This window comes from Euphorbia lathyris, chromosome 3, assembly GCF_963576675.1.
Source record: "Euphorbia lathyris chromosome 3, ddEupLath1.1, whole genome shotgun sequence".
In the NCBI taxonomy this organism is placed as follows: Eukaryota; Viridiplantae; Streptophyta; class Magnoliopsida; order Malpighiales; family Euphorbiaceae; genus Euphorbia; species Euphorbia lathyris.
In genome coordinates this window covers 46,792,351-46,808,820 of record NC_088912.1, presented here as the reverse complement: position 1 = coordinate 46,808,820, position 16,470 = coordinate 46,792,351, and the positions used below count along the sequence as shown (strand labels likewise).

The 16,470-nt window shown below is 30.7% G+C and overlaps 1 protein-coding gene across 1 annotated transcript; it reads right to left on the bottom strand.

Annotated features, from left to right (window-relative positions):
• Positions 1 to 1,594: 1,594 nt before the first annotated feature.
• On the bottom strand, positions 1,595 to 3,325 carry LOC136223858 (actin-depolymerizing factor 5-like). Its single transcript, XM_066012030.1, has 3 exons — positions 3,201 to 3,325; positions 2,869 to 3,128; positions 1,595 to 1,896 (listed from the first exon to the last, which is right to left on the bottom strand). Exons 1-3 carry the CDS (start codon positions 3,219 to 3,221, stop codon positions 1,746 to 1,748), a joined length of 432 nt encoding a protein of 143 aa, XP_065868102.1. The 5' UTR covers positions 3,222 to 3,325; the 3' UTR covers positions 1,595 to 1,745.
• Between the last annotated feature and the right edge of the window lie 13,145 nt (positions 3,326 to 16,470).

The window sequence follows — 16,470 nt, the reverse complement described above, 5'->3', positions numbered from 1 at the left end:
TTTTTCACGAGGGAAAATTCTCATATGCTGTAAATAAGTCTATAAAACTAAGCTTAAAGCAGATGGTAACTCGGAACACTATAAATCCAGACTTGTAGCCAAAGGTTATACCCAAATAAAAGATATTGACTATATGGATACTTTTTCACTTGTAGTGACAAGACAATTGTTGGATTTCTTTTGGCGGTTGCAGTTATTGAAAACAGGGGCTTTATCAATTGGATGTAAACACTTGCATGTGGATTTACATGAAGAAGTTTTCGGACACAAGATTCAACCATAGTATGCAAATTTGTAAAGTCATTGTATGCCTTGAAATAAGCTAGTCACGAACAGAATGCAAAGTTAACTCATTTCTTGTGTTCCTTTGGAAATCAACAATCTCTTTATTGTCATTCCTTATTTATCAAAACAACTGACGATACTATCACTTGTTTATTGATTTACATTGTTGATGATGTTATCCTCATTGATAACAACTCAACAGAGATTCAAGCGGTTACATTATTCCTAGATGATCAATTTAAGTCAAAGATTTAGGAAACATTGAAGTTTTTTTTTTAGGAATTGAGGTCTCAATAAGTTCCAAAGGAATTCTTCTTTATTGACGCAAGTATGCATTAGAACTTCTTCTTTATGTAGATTTATTAGCAAGTAAACCTTCTATTAAACTAATATAAGGTACATTACGATTTTCAAAGGCAAATGACAAGTTACTTGAAATCAAAACAAGTTATAGAAGGTTAATCAACATATTAATTTGCCTAATAACAACCAGAATAATCAATTAAGACAAATTTTAAATCATCTCTAGGCTAACTATGAAAGTACTCAGATATATTAAACTTTTCCTGCAAATAAATTATTTTTCTCAATCATCTACAAAAATGTCTTTGAAAGGTTTCAGTGATTATGATTAGGCAAGTTGTTAAGACAGACGAAGGTATGCAATATTTCTCGGGAATTCCTTTATTTCCTAGAAAGTAAGAAGCAACATGTAGTTTACAAAATTTCAACAGAGGCAAAGTATAAAGTTTTAGCACTCACTTCATATAAATGGTTAAATTATTTGCTCAACTTTCCATTGGTTTCACACAACAAACATCATCAATCTTGTATTATGACAAGAATTCAGCAGTTTATTTGGATCATAATTCAACCTTTTATGAGCGATCAAAGCACATAAAGATGTATTATCATTTGATGCGAGAGAAATTACAAGTTCGAATTGTTATTGATGAGAGTGAGGACTACCCAACAGTTAGTAGATATACTCATAAAACCTCAGATTATAGGGCATCTTAATCGCGGCGGTCCATCTTAATTACTTATTATACTAGAGTTAATTATCTACGGTTAAAAATTTGTTGTTATATCCGTTATAAATTATAACGGCTATATATTAAGAAGCTTGTAGTCTTTTAACATAGTAATTGAATACAAATTGAGTATTTTCTTGAACAATCTTGAGACAATAGCAAACTTTTGGAGAAAGTATAATGGGAAAAGCAACTTTGAACATATGGTTTTACCTCTCATCCATGATAAAAAGAGAGGAATATGTGGTCCAGTTAGCACTCATAAGACAGTACTATTTAATTATGATTAAAGATTAGAAAGAAGATAAACTTACATTAGTAGTGCTAAAATCCAAGAAAAGAAAAAAAAAAAAAAGAGTAAGGAGAAGAAAAGAAGCACCTAATGTATGGACTTATTAGATAAAAGGGGAAAAGATGATTAATAATCTATTTAGCTCTGTCTGTTATGATATCAAAACCCATCTCAGTTGGGTCAGTTGCTTGGAGTTCATAATGGATCCCTTCTAATGCTCTCCTCAATCCATCTTTTGATGTTGCATATAGCATCTTTGCTCTAATTCTTGATGCTGTTGGAGCCCTGTAATTTTATTCTTCTTCTTATTATAATATGCTACATCTACCCAATAATTGCTAACTGATTAATTATATCAATTATTATATAAAAGAATACTGTAACAACAAGTAATTGAAAAACTTGTGCACTAATAATATGCTTCTAGGATCTCCAATTATTCCATCGACATCTCAAACTCTAACTCCTAAATTCTTATTGGAAATTCATTCAAAACTAACATTACACATTACGAATATAAAAACACACTTAAAAAACTAAACTAAACTGAATCACTGACAATCTGTTTTATATATATATATATAGTCGATTTGCGTTGAAAATTACTTTCTATTATATCTTTATATACACTACTTGCTCCATGTCTCATAGATTTTTTTTCTTCTCGTTTTCTTTGATATTAATTTCTGAATTAAGTTTTATAATTAATTTTTTCTAATACATCGTTTTTTTTTTATTGTGGTTTTATAACCATGCTTGTAATTTTCAATAAATATTAAATTTATTATAATAATTGTAAAAAGTTAAATCATTTTTTAAGTGCCAAATAATCTATATTAATTACATAAAAATCTGTTTTTGATTTCTTAAAAATATTGGGACCTTGAATGAGGCTTGTTTATATACTATGGCATTAAGAGCAGAATCATACTAGTAATACTTAGATTAACAATGATTATATTATCTCTATCTAAATAGCATTAAAATTAATGGGCACTGTTTTTCTCTCACCAAATCATTATTCAGTCCCATTGGATGCTTAAAATGTCAACCATCTTTTTGTTTCTCTAAAATCAATTTTTAGTATTCTATTACAGTACTAATCACCAACTTTAAATTTCATTATTAAAAAAAAAAAAAAGCATGAAAACTACTCTTGAGTTGAGATTATAATAGAAAAAAACTCAATTGATATGATAATTATGGAAAATCAGAAATAATAAATTGGGAGGAAGATAAAAGGGAGGAGGGACGGACCAGGCAATGAAGAAGATCTTGCTTTTGCGGCAATTATCGACGGTGACATAGTCGAAATCGAAGACGGCGTATCTGCAATCGTCGTCAGGCAAAGAAGCAGCAAGCGCATCATAGCCCTCGCCGGGAGCACCAACCTTATCGACGGTGACCAATTTGGATTTCTCATCGATCTTGAAGACTACAAATCTGTGGACCTTTTTCCATTTCATCTCCATGAATGAATTCTTACATTCATCAGCCACCCACATTCCAGTGGTTGCCTAATTAAGGAACAGATTAGAATTAAGCAGAGGATTAAAATTGAAAAGAAGAGAGGAAGAAGAAGAAAGTACCATCTTGAAAGCCATAGCCATTGCTGCTGTTGTTGAATTTTGACGCAATGTTTGAGCAGAGAAAAGAACAAGTTGAAAGTAATGGGTAGGAGTGAGTGGGAATATCACTCTTGCTTTCTCCTTATATAAACTCTTTCCTTCTAATTTCCCCCTCAACTCACACTTATATTACAACTTTATCCATACTTCTCTTTCTCCATTTAATGGAAAAAAAGGTTCAAATTTACCCTTATAAATTTTTATAAAATTCATATTTATTCTTAACCTATAAAATTATATAACTATATTTTTAAGTAATATAATTTTAGTGCCGTATAACAATGTATGATGAAAAAAAATTGAATGGACTTTTAATGGTTACATTGAATAAATATCAATAATTAAAAAAAAAAAATAAATATCAATTATGTTTAAAAGGTTTATTATACTACTAATACGGTTATAAGCACCTTTTTAAAATGTCTACAACTAAATAACTCAGAGAATTACTTAATTATTACACTTATTTATTTTAATTATATTTGATAATTGCAATTCTTCCGACACTTAAAATAGGTATTAAGTTAAAAAAATCCTTAATTTGATAGGTGCAAATATTTAAATTAAAGTTTGAAGTTAAATATTATTAATTAATATTTTTATATTCAATACATATTTTTATTATTTATCAAACAATTATATCTTTTAGTACTTAAGGATTTAGAATATTCAATACTAAAATCCAATATTTTATCAATCAATACATATGTTTCTCATATATAAGTTAATCATAAAAAAAAAAATTATCAAAGTGTCTAAAATATTTATTGTAATATTAACACAAAAAAAAACCAAAATATACAAAACCGTTTCAATTGATGAAAAAATTTATTTGGCAGGTCTCATATGACAGTCAAATAATAACTGTATTTTGTTTAAATTTTTGATTAAATAGGCGTTAATTAATCACAAATTTGGAAGTTACCATTTATTTGACAGGTCTGATATGACAGTCAAATAATAACTGTATTTTGTTTAAATTTTTCATTAAATAGACGTAAATTAATCACAAATTTGAAAGTTACCCTCTATTTATTTACTTGTTTTATGGTTTTATTATTTCTACCACTTTCAACCATTATATAATAATGAAGTTATGTATAAATGAATCTTATTGTATATTAGGGTTTAATCTAGTATATAGTTAAGCAAATATTGATTTAATAATTAATACATTAATATAATGTCACATCATATTAAAAGAAAGAATACATGATGAAAAAATAAAGGAAAAGGAAAGACAAAAACGAGGTAAAGAGTCAAATTAAAAGAACTTAAGGTAGGTATTTCTATTAAAATCATTAAAAACAAAACTAGAACAAAAAGACGGAAATAAATTCTACCATTGATCTTAGAATTAGGTCCGGACTTTGAAAGACAATCAACGACTCAATTTTCCTCTTTGAGACGTGCGAAACTCAAACTGCTTGAGTATTAATAATGTGTGAACACGGTAAAGTCTCAAGGGACATCATGACTTCTATTTTTCATTTGCTGCCTTAAATGCAAAAATGGCAGTCTTAATTTTAGCAAAAAAAAAAAAAAAGAGCATCCTTATTGCCTAGACGGAGAGCAAAATAGTCTATAGGAATCTTTAGAGTTTCGAAAAATTCCTCCGCACCCAAAGTGTCAAAAATCGGAGAAAATGCACCATTTGTATTTATCTTCGTCCAACCTAGAGGAGGAGCTGCTAGTTGACAAATATATATGAAGCCTCGAAGGAGTTGGGCGACCATTAATGTTTAAGAATATGATGATCTCTGACCGAAGGAGAAGCAATACCTTGATGGAAAAAGTCGGCATCCTTGACACTCTTCCAAACTAGTCGAAGAGTATTAGAAATATTGATAGGTTCATTGTTCAAAATAAAATTATTACGGATCTTCCAAATGACCCAATTGGTATGAATAATGGCGATACGCTAAAGCAAAGAGATTTACGAAGTGAAGTGAAGATCAGTAGAGTGTTGGAAAAGCTGAGCAACATTCTCAGACGAGTTTAAGTATGTTAAGTGAGATTTCATTAGTATATTTCAAACACATTATGTATATATAATTATAAAATAATGCATCCTATCAATCAACGAGTTAACAAAAAGTAAATATTAACTATACAGCTGATTTATCGCTAATTTGTTAATCGTTAATTGTTTGATATTGTTAATTATAAATATATTTACTGAATTGAAGCTGCGGTATTACAATGTAACATGATATAACCCTAAATTATAAATAATTAAAATTGTGGTTAGCCAAAAAAAAAAATTGAAGTTAACCAAAAAAATGAGTAGAAAATTGTAGTTGATTTTTGTTAAGTGTAATAGTTATACAAGGAATTTAAGTTGGATAGATTAGTATATTCCAAATTAGTGATAAAAAAAATGAGGCAATTATAGAGTTTATAGTTGGATTTGGAGGATAAATTCTTTTTAAATGATTATTGGGTCCACTCTATACATGATAATATTGGTAATGTGCTCTCCTTTCCTTTTTCGTTCTTCAATGGATAACTACTGAAATTTCAAATCTCCAGACAAAAAATATGTTTTTTAAGGAAATGACTTATACATTGGTTCTTCAATAATTATTCTCTTTTTTTTTTTCTAAAAAAATAACAATATTTGTTTTAAAAAAAATGGTTAAGGTGCAAAAATACCCCTAACATTTTGGGTTAGAAGCAATTTTACCCCTAACGTCTAAAATTGTGTAATTTTACCCCCTAACGTTAGAAGCCAAGCAATTTTACCCCTAACATTGATAAATTGGATCAATTTCAAACACTATTATAAAACACAGATATTTTTGTTCCTTATTCTGCACCAATTGCATAACAATTCGTTATAAAAAATAGGATGTCTTGTTTTTTTATAATTTAATAATAGAATTTGAGATTAATATTTATAAATTTGGTGAATTTTTTGAATTTTTTTTGTCTAATTCGTATAAAAAGAGAGTATTTTTTTTTCACATCCCAACCTATGTTTGTGATTTGTTACTGATAAAACGACGCACGTGTGAATTGTAGATGACAAGATTCATGATCGAAAAGATAGTTTAATGAATTATTTCTCAAATTAACCTAATTTATCAATGTTAAGGCTAAAATTGCTCTTGGCTTCCAATGTTAGGGGTAAAATTGCTCTTAACCCAAAACGTTAGGATATTTTTGCACCTTAACCCAAATATATATATATATATATATATATATATATATATATATATATATATATATTTATTTACTCTCTGTGATATATATATGGTAAAGCAAGATAGTAAAAACGGTGGAATTAATTGTTTTCTATAAACTGTGGGCGGGGCATTGTATATTTTGTTTTGTAAATTGGTTTTTCTTTTTATATATAGTTATAATGCCTCAAAATTTCCAAAATTAAGAAGACTCAAAACGGTTACATCCACCCACGTTATTTTCCAGCTTCAAAAATTAAAAAGACTGAATTGATAAAATCGTGGAATACCTAACAATTACAGGCATATTGACATTAGTTTTTTTTTTTTTTTTAAATAACTAATACGCCTTTATTTTTATTTTTTTCAGCTATACCACATTTTAATTTCTAGAAAATATTGCTTTATATATATATATAAGGTACCAAAATAAATCTAAAGTTTTTGGAGAAGTACCAATTTAGGTTCAACGTTCAAAATAGCACCAATATAAGCTTAACGTTTACAACATAATATCAATTTAGGCTTAACGTTTATAATATAGCATCAATTTAGGCCTCAAGTATAAAATAGCACAAATATAGGCTTAACATTTAAAAAATAATACAAATTTAAGCTTAAAGTTTACAAAATACATGCAATTTAAGCTAAACGTCAAAATTAAATTAACCATATTATATTCTTTCCCTATTAATTATATATGTTATCTTTTACGTAGTTCTATATTCCTATTTATTATAATACAATTAATTAGTATTCTTGCCCATTAAAATCTTATATTTGTTTTCCATCAACCATTCCATGACTACTAAATTTTATTGTTCATGTAATATATGGAAACTAAAAGTAATTGAATATCCACAATATTTCGAACACTGGCATGTATCAATATTATTTTAACTAGTGTTCAAAATATTGTGGATATTCAATTACTTTTAGTTTGCATATATTATATGAGCCATGAAATTTAGGTGTCACGTCCGTGTCTGAAAATTATTTGATATAGATTTTGGAGTATTAATTAATTACGATTTTAAATATACTATTGGGTTTAATTTAATGTTTTTAGATATAAATAAAAAGTTTTGGGTAGATTTTATAAATAGTTATAAATTAAAAGGATCTTTCATAATAATAAAATGTTATATTATGGTAATGTTAATTTTAAAAATTTAATACCAATGGTTTAAAACACTATATGATTGATCATAAATCATATCACTAAAACGTGGCATTGACATATTTTTTTATGAAAAAAACAAATAAAATAAAAATAAAGTATGTGTCATATATAGAATTAATTGTAAAATAACGTGTCAATATTGAATTAGAAAGTAGTTTATATTAACACGTGGTAAGAAGTTGAGCATTAAGTTGTATGTACAAATCTTAATTTTGCATATAAAGGAGGAGAAGATGAATGTTCCTTGGTTTTTCTCGGAATTTAATTTGAGAAAAAGTAGAGTAGAGTTTTTACTTATAGAAAATGACTTCGTGTGGTCGGGTGCAATCTTTACTATAGTCATATGAGCGGTGTGTAACAATAACACTCAACGGAACAACACTCAACGGATCACACTGATAAATTTTCGGTGACCAATGATGATATTTCGGTAATTGTATTTTATATCTAAATTATTTATAAAGTGTTTTAGGCATGAGTTTGAGTAAGTTTAGTTTCGATAGTTTCGTAGAATTTTAATAGATTTATAATTAATGAGTTAGTGCCTATCAATTATTAACAAAAATATAAATTTTAAACTAGTTGTCCTTTAGATTTAATAACGTGAAATTCGGTATTAATAGACTATTAGCAGTGTCGCGAGCTTAAAGGTATAATCAGTCTAAATTAACTACGTCGGTCTAAAATAACTATACCGGTTTGAGTTACACGGTATATAATATTATTCCGGTGATAACCGAAAATAATCCAATAAGAATATTTTGATTATTTTAAATTCTATCAATCAAATATTTTAAACAACTTTAATAGTTAGAATTAAAATACCTTGAAATAGAAGAACTATATTGATATTTAACAAGTAGAGTCGGTACAACGTCGAATATAAAATTTGTACCAAAATTTGAATATAAAATTAGTCCAAGTAACTTATCCTTATATAACGAGACTAACTGAACATTCGGTCGAAATTAACGTTGTCCGTTTAAATGGTCAAAATTCGAATATTTATAGATTCGGACAATTACAACGAATTTTAGGATGAAAATTAGTACGAATAGACTTATGATAATATAATGAGTCTAATGGTATATTCGGTCTAAAATAACGATACTCAGTTAGCGTTACGCGTTACAATTTCGGTAACAAACATAAATGATCTAATAAAAGTGTTTAGTTTAAAATTATTTATATAATATTTGAGTTTAAAATTATTTATATAATATTTGAGTTACTTTGAATACTTGATTAAATTGTTTAAAATATTTATATACTTTGGATTTTGATTATTTGAAATAAATGAATACTCTAGATTTTGATTATTTGAATAATAATTATGATTATCGTGGTACTTTGAAAATTGGATTGATAAAATAAATTTGATGATTTCTTACGAATTGTTTTTGGAGAAAGCTGTTGCGGTTATTGTTGTTCTTATTTTTGTGATTTGGATTGAAGTCCAAATATGATTTTTATGTTGCGATATTTTGAAAGATAGAAAAATGGTTTTGTCCATCTAGGATTGCCTGAGGTAGGAGTTGTATTTGTAAGACCATACCTAAGGGCGGTATGGTCAGAGTGCACGACTGGTAGTCCTAACGTTAGGCAATGCGAGATATAAATGAGATATCTCGATTATTGATATGATTGATGTTATGATAAACTACATGGGTGGAATTCGAGGATGTACACACACATACGAGTTTCGTATTACGTTTTTACAATGTGTGATGATTTGATTTGTTACAAATTTTGATAAAAAGGTTTATTTGATTACGAGTTGGTCTGATAAAACGATTATGGATTGGTTTGAACAAAACGTATATTTGGTTACTATTCAGTTTGATAAAACGTTTATTTGATTTGATTCGGTTTGATAAAACGTTTATTTATTTTGATTCATTTTGATAAAGTGATTTATTTATATATATATAATTATATACTAATAAAGTGATGTATGCGGTTAAATCATTAGCGAGTTAATTAACGTGCCAATAAGTTAAAACGAGTTAATAAGTCAAGAGAACTACCGAAGTTAAGAGAACTACCTAAAATAGGTAGAACTACGTGGCTTTGATTCTCGGTTAAAGATTTAAAACGTTCGGGATACGTAGGAAGCTCGATAGAATTATCGAGTCCAAGCCAAATAATTAAATAAATTTTAGGGAGTCTGAATAAATTTTTATATAATAGAAAATCGATTTGCCTTTTAGACTTGATAACATTCATTATCCTGTTTTCCGTTCATAACCGATGCTGTTTAGGATCGGATGTGACATTAGGAGTCATGGAATGGTTGATGAAAAACAAATATAAAATCTTAATGGTTGATTGAAACCATTCAGAATGGTGATGAGTTTTCAATGCTATCAGCATAAGTTATGTACTTGTGGTTAGAGCATCGAAAACTTCATCACCGTGCTCACTTTTCAACGAGTACAATCCAAGTGGCAAGTATATTGTAAAGGGTTTTGTATGTGCATTGCTATTAACTGATTGGTTGAATACCTTAACCATGCATAAAGTGATTGGTATGTGAGTTATATTGCTATGAAATGATTGGTTAGATAGAACTGTTTAGAAAGGTAGAACTCATGGGAATACTCTTATACCTACGAGCTATACTGCTAGAACTGATTGAGTATGTGTATGTGTATGAAGCATGTTGACTTGTTTTATGTTTTGTTTAGGAAGCTAATCATGTGTATGAATGTTCATTGGGCATGTAGTTGATTAGGCATATTATGAATGTTCATTTTGATATGGGAATACTCTTATAATGTTCCTTTTCACTTGGCTTGTTAACGTACAAAAAAGCATTCAACATGGTGATAGGTTTATGATGCATTCAGCACAAAGAGAGTCCCTTGTGGTGGCACAATCATAAACCTCATTACCAAGTTCATTTGTAATGGAGGGGCATGGAGCCAACATTGAAGATCATATTGATTACCAAGTACATTTGTAATCAGTAATCATTCTGTTCTTCAAGAATGGCTCTATGCCCATCCAGTAGTCCACACCATCCAGCTCAGTGTTTCTTTGACATCCAAATCTCCTTTCTTCAAGAATGTGCAGATGGTAAACAAGGATATCGGGATGATGGGGAACCATTAGAGTTAAATGGCGTCGAATACTGGAGGGGCATGGAGCCAACATTGAAGATCAGATTGATTACCAAGTACATTTGTAATCAGTAATCATTCTGTTCTTCAAGATTGGCTCTATGCCCATCCAGTAGTCCACACCATCTAACTCAATGGTTGCCCAGCATCCAAATTTCCTTGCTATTCGCACATCACGCCCCCCTTGTACGCTATTCGCACGTCATATCATAATGCCCCCCTTGCTTGCTATTTGCACATCATATATCCACTGCATGCTCTTCAGTCCATCTCGTGGCAGTTGCTACGTAACCTGCCCTGTTGCTGATGTATTGTTCAGCAATTCTCTCTCGGCCAGGAAATGGCCCCTCAATGAAGGGCTCTACCAGTAATCTATAAATATTCCACAGCAGCTATAAAATGCATAGATAAATTAAATTAGACCCCAAACATGAGTAGATAAACTAGACCCCAAACATGAATAGATAAATTTACGGGTAAAAAATACATAGATTTACATCTTACCGTGGCAATACTATGGGAAGAGCGATCAAGTAGCTGGGGAATAGAAACATGCCCCAAGGGACCGATATTAGGATGGTAAATTTTGATCCTGAATATGACCTGCGAACAATAGTAATATCATGAGTGTATTTACAAAGATATGAACTGATTTATATGTGTTAACAAGTTTATGCATGTTCTTACAACTAGAGGTGTGGAGGGGAAATCGACAGGGAAGTCCATTTGGACTGTGAATACACCTCCTTCATAAGGGGTGTTTGGAGGGCCATTCATCACGGCAGTCCATTGCTGCCGGTCAGGACCATGTATATTGACAAGCCACCTAGGTGCCTCATATCGGAGTTGGTCAATCTGAAACTCAACATTACGATAGAGGTTCCTTCTATCCATGCTCGAAATAACAAACTGTAAGTATAGTGTTAGGTTGCCCTGGGTGACTATTGAGAATTGGTAAACGCTTCCTATTTATAATGTGGATGGGTAAGTGAATAGTCTCAGAATGGAGTGTTACTTTGTCAAAAACAAAGTAAACATACTTCTATGCTTACTTTGTTTTTGACAAAGTAAGTTTTACTTTGTTTTTTCTACCATTTGATGAGCTTACTTTGTCAAAGTTCATCTCCATCCAATGGTGAAAAAAACAAAGTAAAACTTATTTTGTCAAAAACAAAATAAGCATAGTCCAACCCATAAATATAAGGTTTAACATTACACTCATTTGTACGTTAACATCAAATCCGTTCTCCACTAATAACTATAAGACTTGTATTTTATCCTAATATATTAATAGTTACAAATAAAATTAATATAAAATATATTTTCAACAAACAAATTGAAGTGTAATATGAATCGCTTAAAATGAAACATATAAACATAATAATAGCATAAATATGTAATATAGTAAAGTGGTGTCATCCTTGGATCAACATCCACATCCCCTTCTTCTCTTCTTCCTCTAAATCTATCTATCTTTGCGTCAAAGTAAAGTAGTAAAAGAAAGTGTGGGCGTTTTAGGGTAAACTACAAAAACAAATCTTATAGATTTTCGTAAGTCTGATAATGTCTATGTAATTTGAAAGTTGTGACATCAATATGAAATTTTCTCCATTTACAAAAATAATATTTTCCCAAACTGTCTAAATTTAACTATTGACAAATATTTAAAACAAAACCATTATCACTTTCTTTTTATCTCATTTATATTTTCCTAATATTTAAAAAAATAACTAAAATTAATTCTTTTTAGTAAATAGAAATTATTATTTTAAATAGTGAAAATCTCAGACCCGTATTTAAATTTTTAATCACACAGATATCTTTGTAAATGTTCAAAACTACACTTTGTGTTTTCACAACTAATCAAGACAACAAGCTTTCGATAAAAAAAAATAATGAAATTGTACAAAAAATCATTGAAGTTTGGAATTTATTTCATAAAATCGTTCAACTTTATTTTCTTTCAACAAAATCATTGTACTTTATTTTCATTTCAATAAAGTTACTCCAGTCAATTCATGCACAAAAAAAAATCATCAAAAAAGCCGGCTCCAACATTTTAGAGGCCTAGACATTAGATTAAAAAATTCAAATAAAGATCAAAGATTTAGGATGAGACAATTTGTAGAGAATAAAATGGTTAGAAGCTATGTTATTGTTAGCATAAAGTAAAAAAAAAAACACACATATGATTTGGGTTTTTTTTTTCTAACGTAGCCTTGTAGCTTAAAAACTTATAAATATAGATCTGTGTACAGTTTGCAAAGTAAATCATTTCGTCAAAAAATGTTATCGTTGTTATACTTGTTTGGAGAAATTAAAAAATCTAACTTTGTGAATTAACTAACCACAAATTTTCGATTGGAAAATTGACACCTATCATTTAGTTGCAAATTGCATAAATCAAATCATGTTTGCGAATTTTTAAATTACGAGATTGTGTTTACAAATCGAGCAAAAAAATAAAGTTATTTTTTAATTTACTCCTATTGTTAAAATAGAAATTGTCAAATTAATTTTGGAGGCCCTTTATTGTTAACATATATAATTAATCCACTGATTAATTATTCTCTTGTATTATCTTATTGTTCTATATGTATTAAACTGTTTACTAATGATTCTATTATCTGTTGTAATAGTATAGGGATGTAATCGTAATTGTGTAAACAGTCCATGTATGATGTAAGGACTGTCACTATAAATAGGGGCTTTAGGAGTAGATTAGATTATTGATTTTTACTTTCTCTTTCCCTTCTCTGTAATAAGGATTTTAGATGAAGAGTCTTTACGACTTCATCTTCTTCTTCAACACTACTGTAACCTTTCTTCAAGTTTTAGTACAATACATGATCTCTTTCTTCAAGCATGTATGTTAAGATGGTATCAGAGCCATTCTCTCCTCATTTCCGCACCAATTTCGTGAACATCGGTCATTGATCGGTCCAAGAATCTCTGTATTCTGGTATTACGACTTCTATTCATCCTTCTTTCCCAATATTTGGGTCTTTTGATTTCTTCTGCTCTTTATTTCTCCTTTACCTAAGATCGCGATTGTTTTTCCTAGAATCTTTCCTCTACATTCTTTGAGTCTTTTGATTTCTTCAATTCACTCTTTTTTCTCTACCTAGATCGCGATTGTTTTTCCCAGATCTTTCCTCTCCACCCTTTGATTTTCAGTTATGGTGAACCGAATCGACGAATCCAGCCCTTATTTCATTCACTCTAGCGAGAATCCATCGCTTATTCTTGTTACTCCATCTTTGTCTGGTACTAATGATTATCATTCCTGGAGCCAGAGCATGAAGATGGCCTTATTATCCAAGAACAAATTGGACTTCGTTGACAGAACGATTGAAGCCCCGGCAAGCAATTCGACACAGTTCGTCACTTGGAAGAGATGTAACAACCTTGTTCTCTCCTGGATCGTTAGGTCTTTATCGGCATCAATAGCTCAGAGTGTACTATGGATGGGAGATGCAAGAAAAGTTTGGGTAAATCTGAAGGAGAGGTTTGCACAGTCCGACGTTTTCCGTTTAGCGACGCTCCAAGGAGAAATTTACACCTTAAAGCAATGTAATAAGTCCGTCTCAGATTATTTTACTCGATTGCAGATGCTCTGGGATGAATATATTTCAATCAGAGACATTCCTGAGTGTGTCTGTGAAGGCTGTGTGTGCAATGCATTGGCTACAGTCAGAAAGAACAGAGATGCAGATCAAGTGGTTTGCTTTCTAAAAGGGCTGAATGATGCTTTCGCCACCGTTAGGTCTCAAATAATGGTCACTGATCCTATCCATAACATCAACAAGGTCTTTTCCTTGATTGTTCAGCATGAATGCCAAAGTCAAGCCTCGGATGCAGTTAATATGGGTCAAGATTTGCTAGCGCTTGTTCAGAATCCCAAGAATCAAACTAATGACCTTCAAGAACTTATAGCATTAGTACAAAATGCAAGGGGAAACATGAAGTTTGGATCGAATGGTCAGAAATGCACTCATTGTGGTTTCAAGAATCATACTGTGGATAGCTGTTACAAGAAACATGGATATCCACCGGGCTACAAATTAAAGAACAAGGTTAATAGGGCAAATTTCGTGAGTACAGAAGATCTATCTGAGAACAATTCAAGTGGAATTTTGGGAGCAGCTCCAGCTAGCATCAATCCAGCAATGAATCAATTGTCAAATGATCAAATACAGCAGCTACTGAGGCTTCTTCCATCGTCGAGCAATACATCGCATATCAATTGCGCTACTGCGTCCATCTGTCCTGTGACTAATGTCACTGAAGGTATGTTGAATGTATCTATGCTTGTCAAAACCCGGAAAATCTCTTGGATAGTTGATACAGGGGCGAGTTGCCACATATCAAGTATAAAAGAGATATTTTCAGATTTAAGACCTGTGAATAATTGGAAAGTCCTCTTACCTAATAAGACCGAAATATATGCATCTCACATAGGAACTATTAGGTTCACAGAGGATTTCATTTTACACGACACTCTTTTAGTACCTAATTTTGCCTATAACCTCATTTCTGTTTCTAGGCTAACAAATACCCTGAACTGTGAAGTAAAATTCACTAATAATGACTGTTCTATACAGCATATACAGACGAAGAAGATGATTGGTTTAGCTAGGTCCAGTGATGGACTTTATCAACTGCAAAGACCCTGCTTGAATGATGACTTTTCTTTTAATAAGTATGTTGTTAATAATGTGAATGCTATGAATCATGGCCCTGTTAGCCAATCTTCTGATGTTACTTTGAATGATGTTGATAATCATGATGAATACAACGATGTTTTGATGTGGCATAATCGCCTTGGGCATATAGGACAATCTAGTTTTAGGCACATGAATAAACATATTGGCAACTTGAATATTGGAAACATTGTTTGTGATATATGCCATTTGGCCAAGCAAAATAAACCTGCCTTTCCCATTAGTCAGTCTAAAACTAGTGCTTGTTTTGATATTGTTCACATGGATATATGGGGCCCTACCCATACTGGTATTAATGGAAATAAGTATTTTCTCACTGTAGTTGATGATTTTTCTAGGTATACATGGGTTTTCTTCATTCAAGTTAAGTCAGTCATATCCATTTTGGTTCAACGTTTTGTTGCCATGATTGAAACTCAGTTTAATAAAACCATTAGGATCATTAGGACTGATAATGAACTTGAGTTCAAATTAGATAATTTTTATGCAGATAAAGGGATTATACACCAAACCTGTTGTGTTGAGACACCTCAACAGAATGGCCTAGTAGAAAGAAAACATCAACACATTTTGAACATAGCTAGGGCCTTACAGTTTCAGAGTAAATTGCCTGTCAGTTATTGGACTTATTTTATATCTCACGCGGTTTTTCTAATCAATAGGTTGCCTTCTAAAGTCATTAACTTTGTTTCGCCCTATGAACTTCTTAAAGGTAAAGTTCCTGACTATAATGATTTAAGATCATTCGGGTGCCTCTGTTTTTCTTCCACTTTACATAGAGATAGAAAGAAGTTCGATGCTAGGGCCGAGAAGTGCATTTTCTTAGGATACCATTCTGGAACCAAAGGCTATAGGGTGCTCAATGTAGACACTCATAGAGTTTTTGTCACCAGAAATGTTATCTTTTATGAAAACTCTTTTCCTTATCAAGAACCGGTCAGTAGAGATAATAACTACAATATTGCCCCTAGCTCCCAAGAAACTCTGAACAGGGATACTGAGATTGAGACTTCCAAC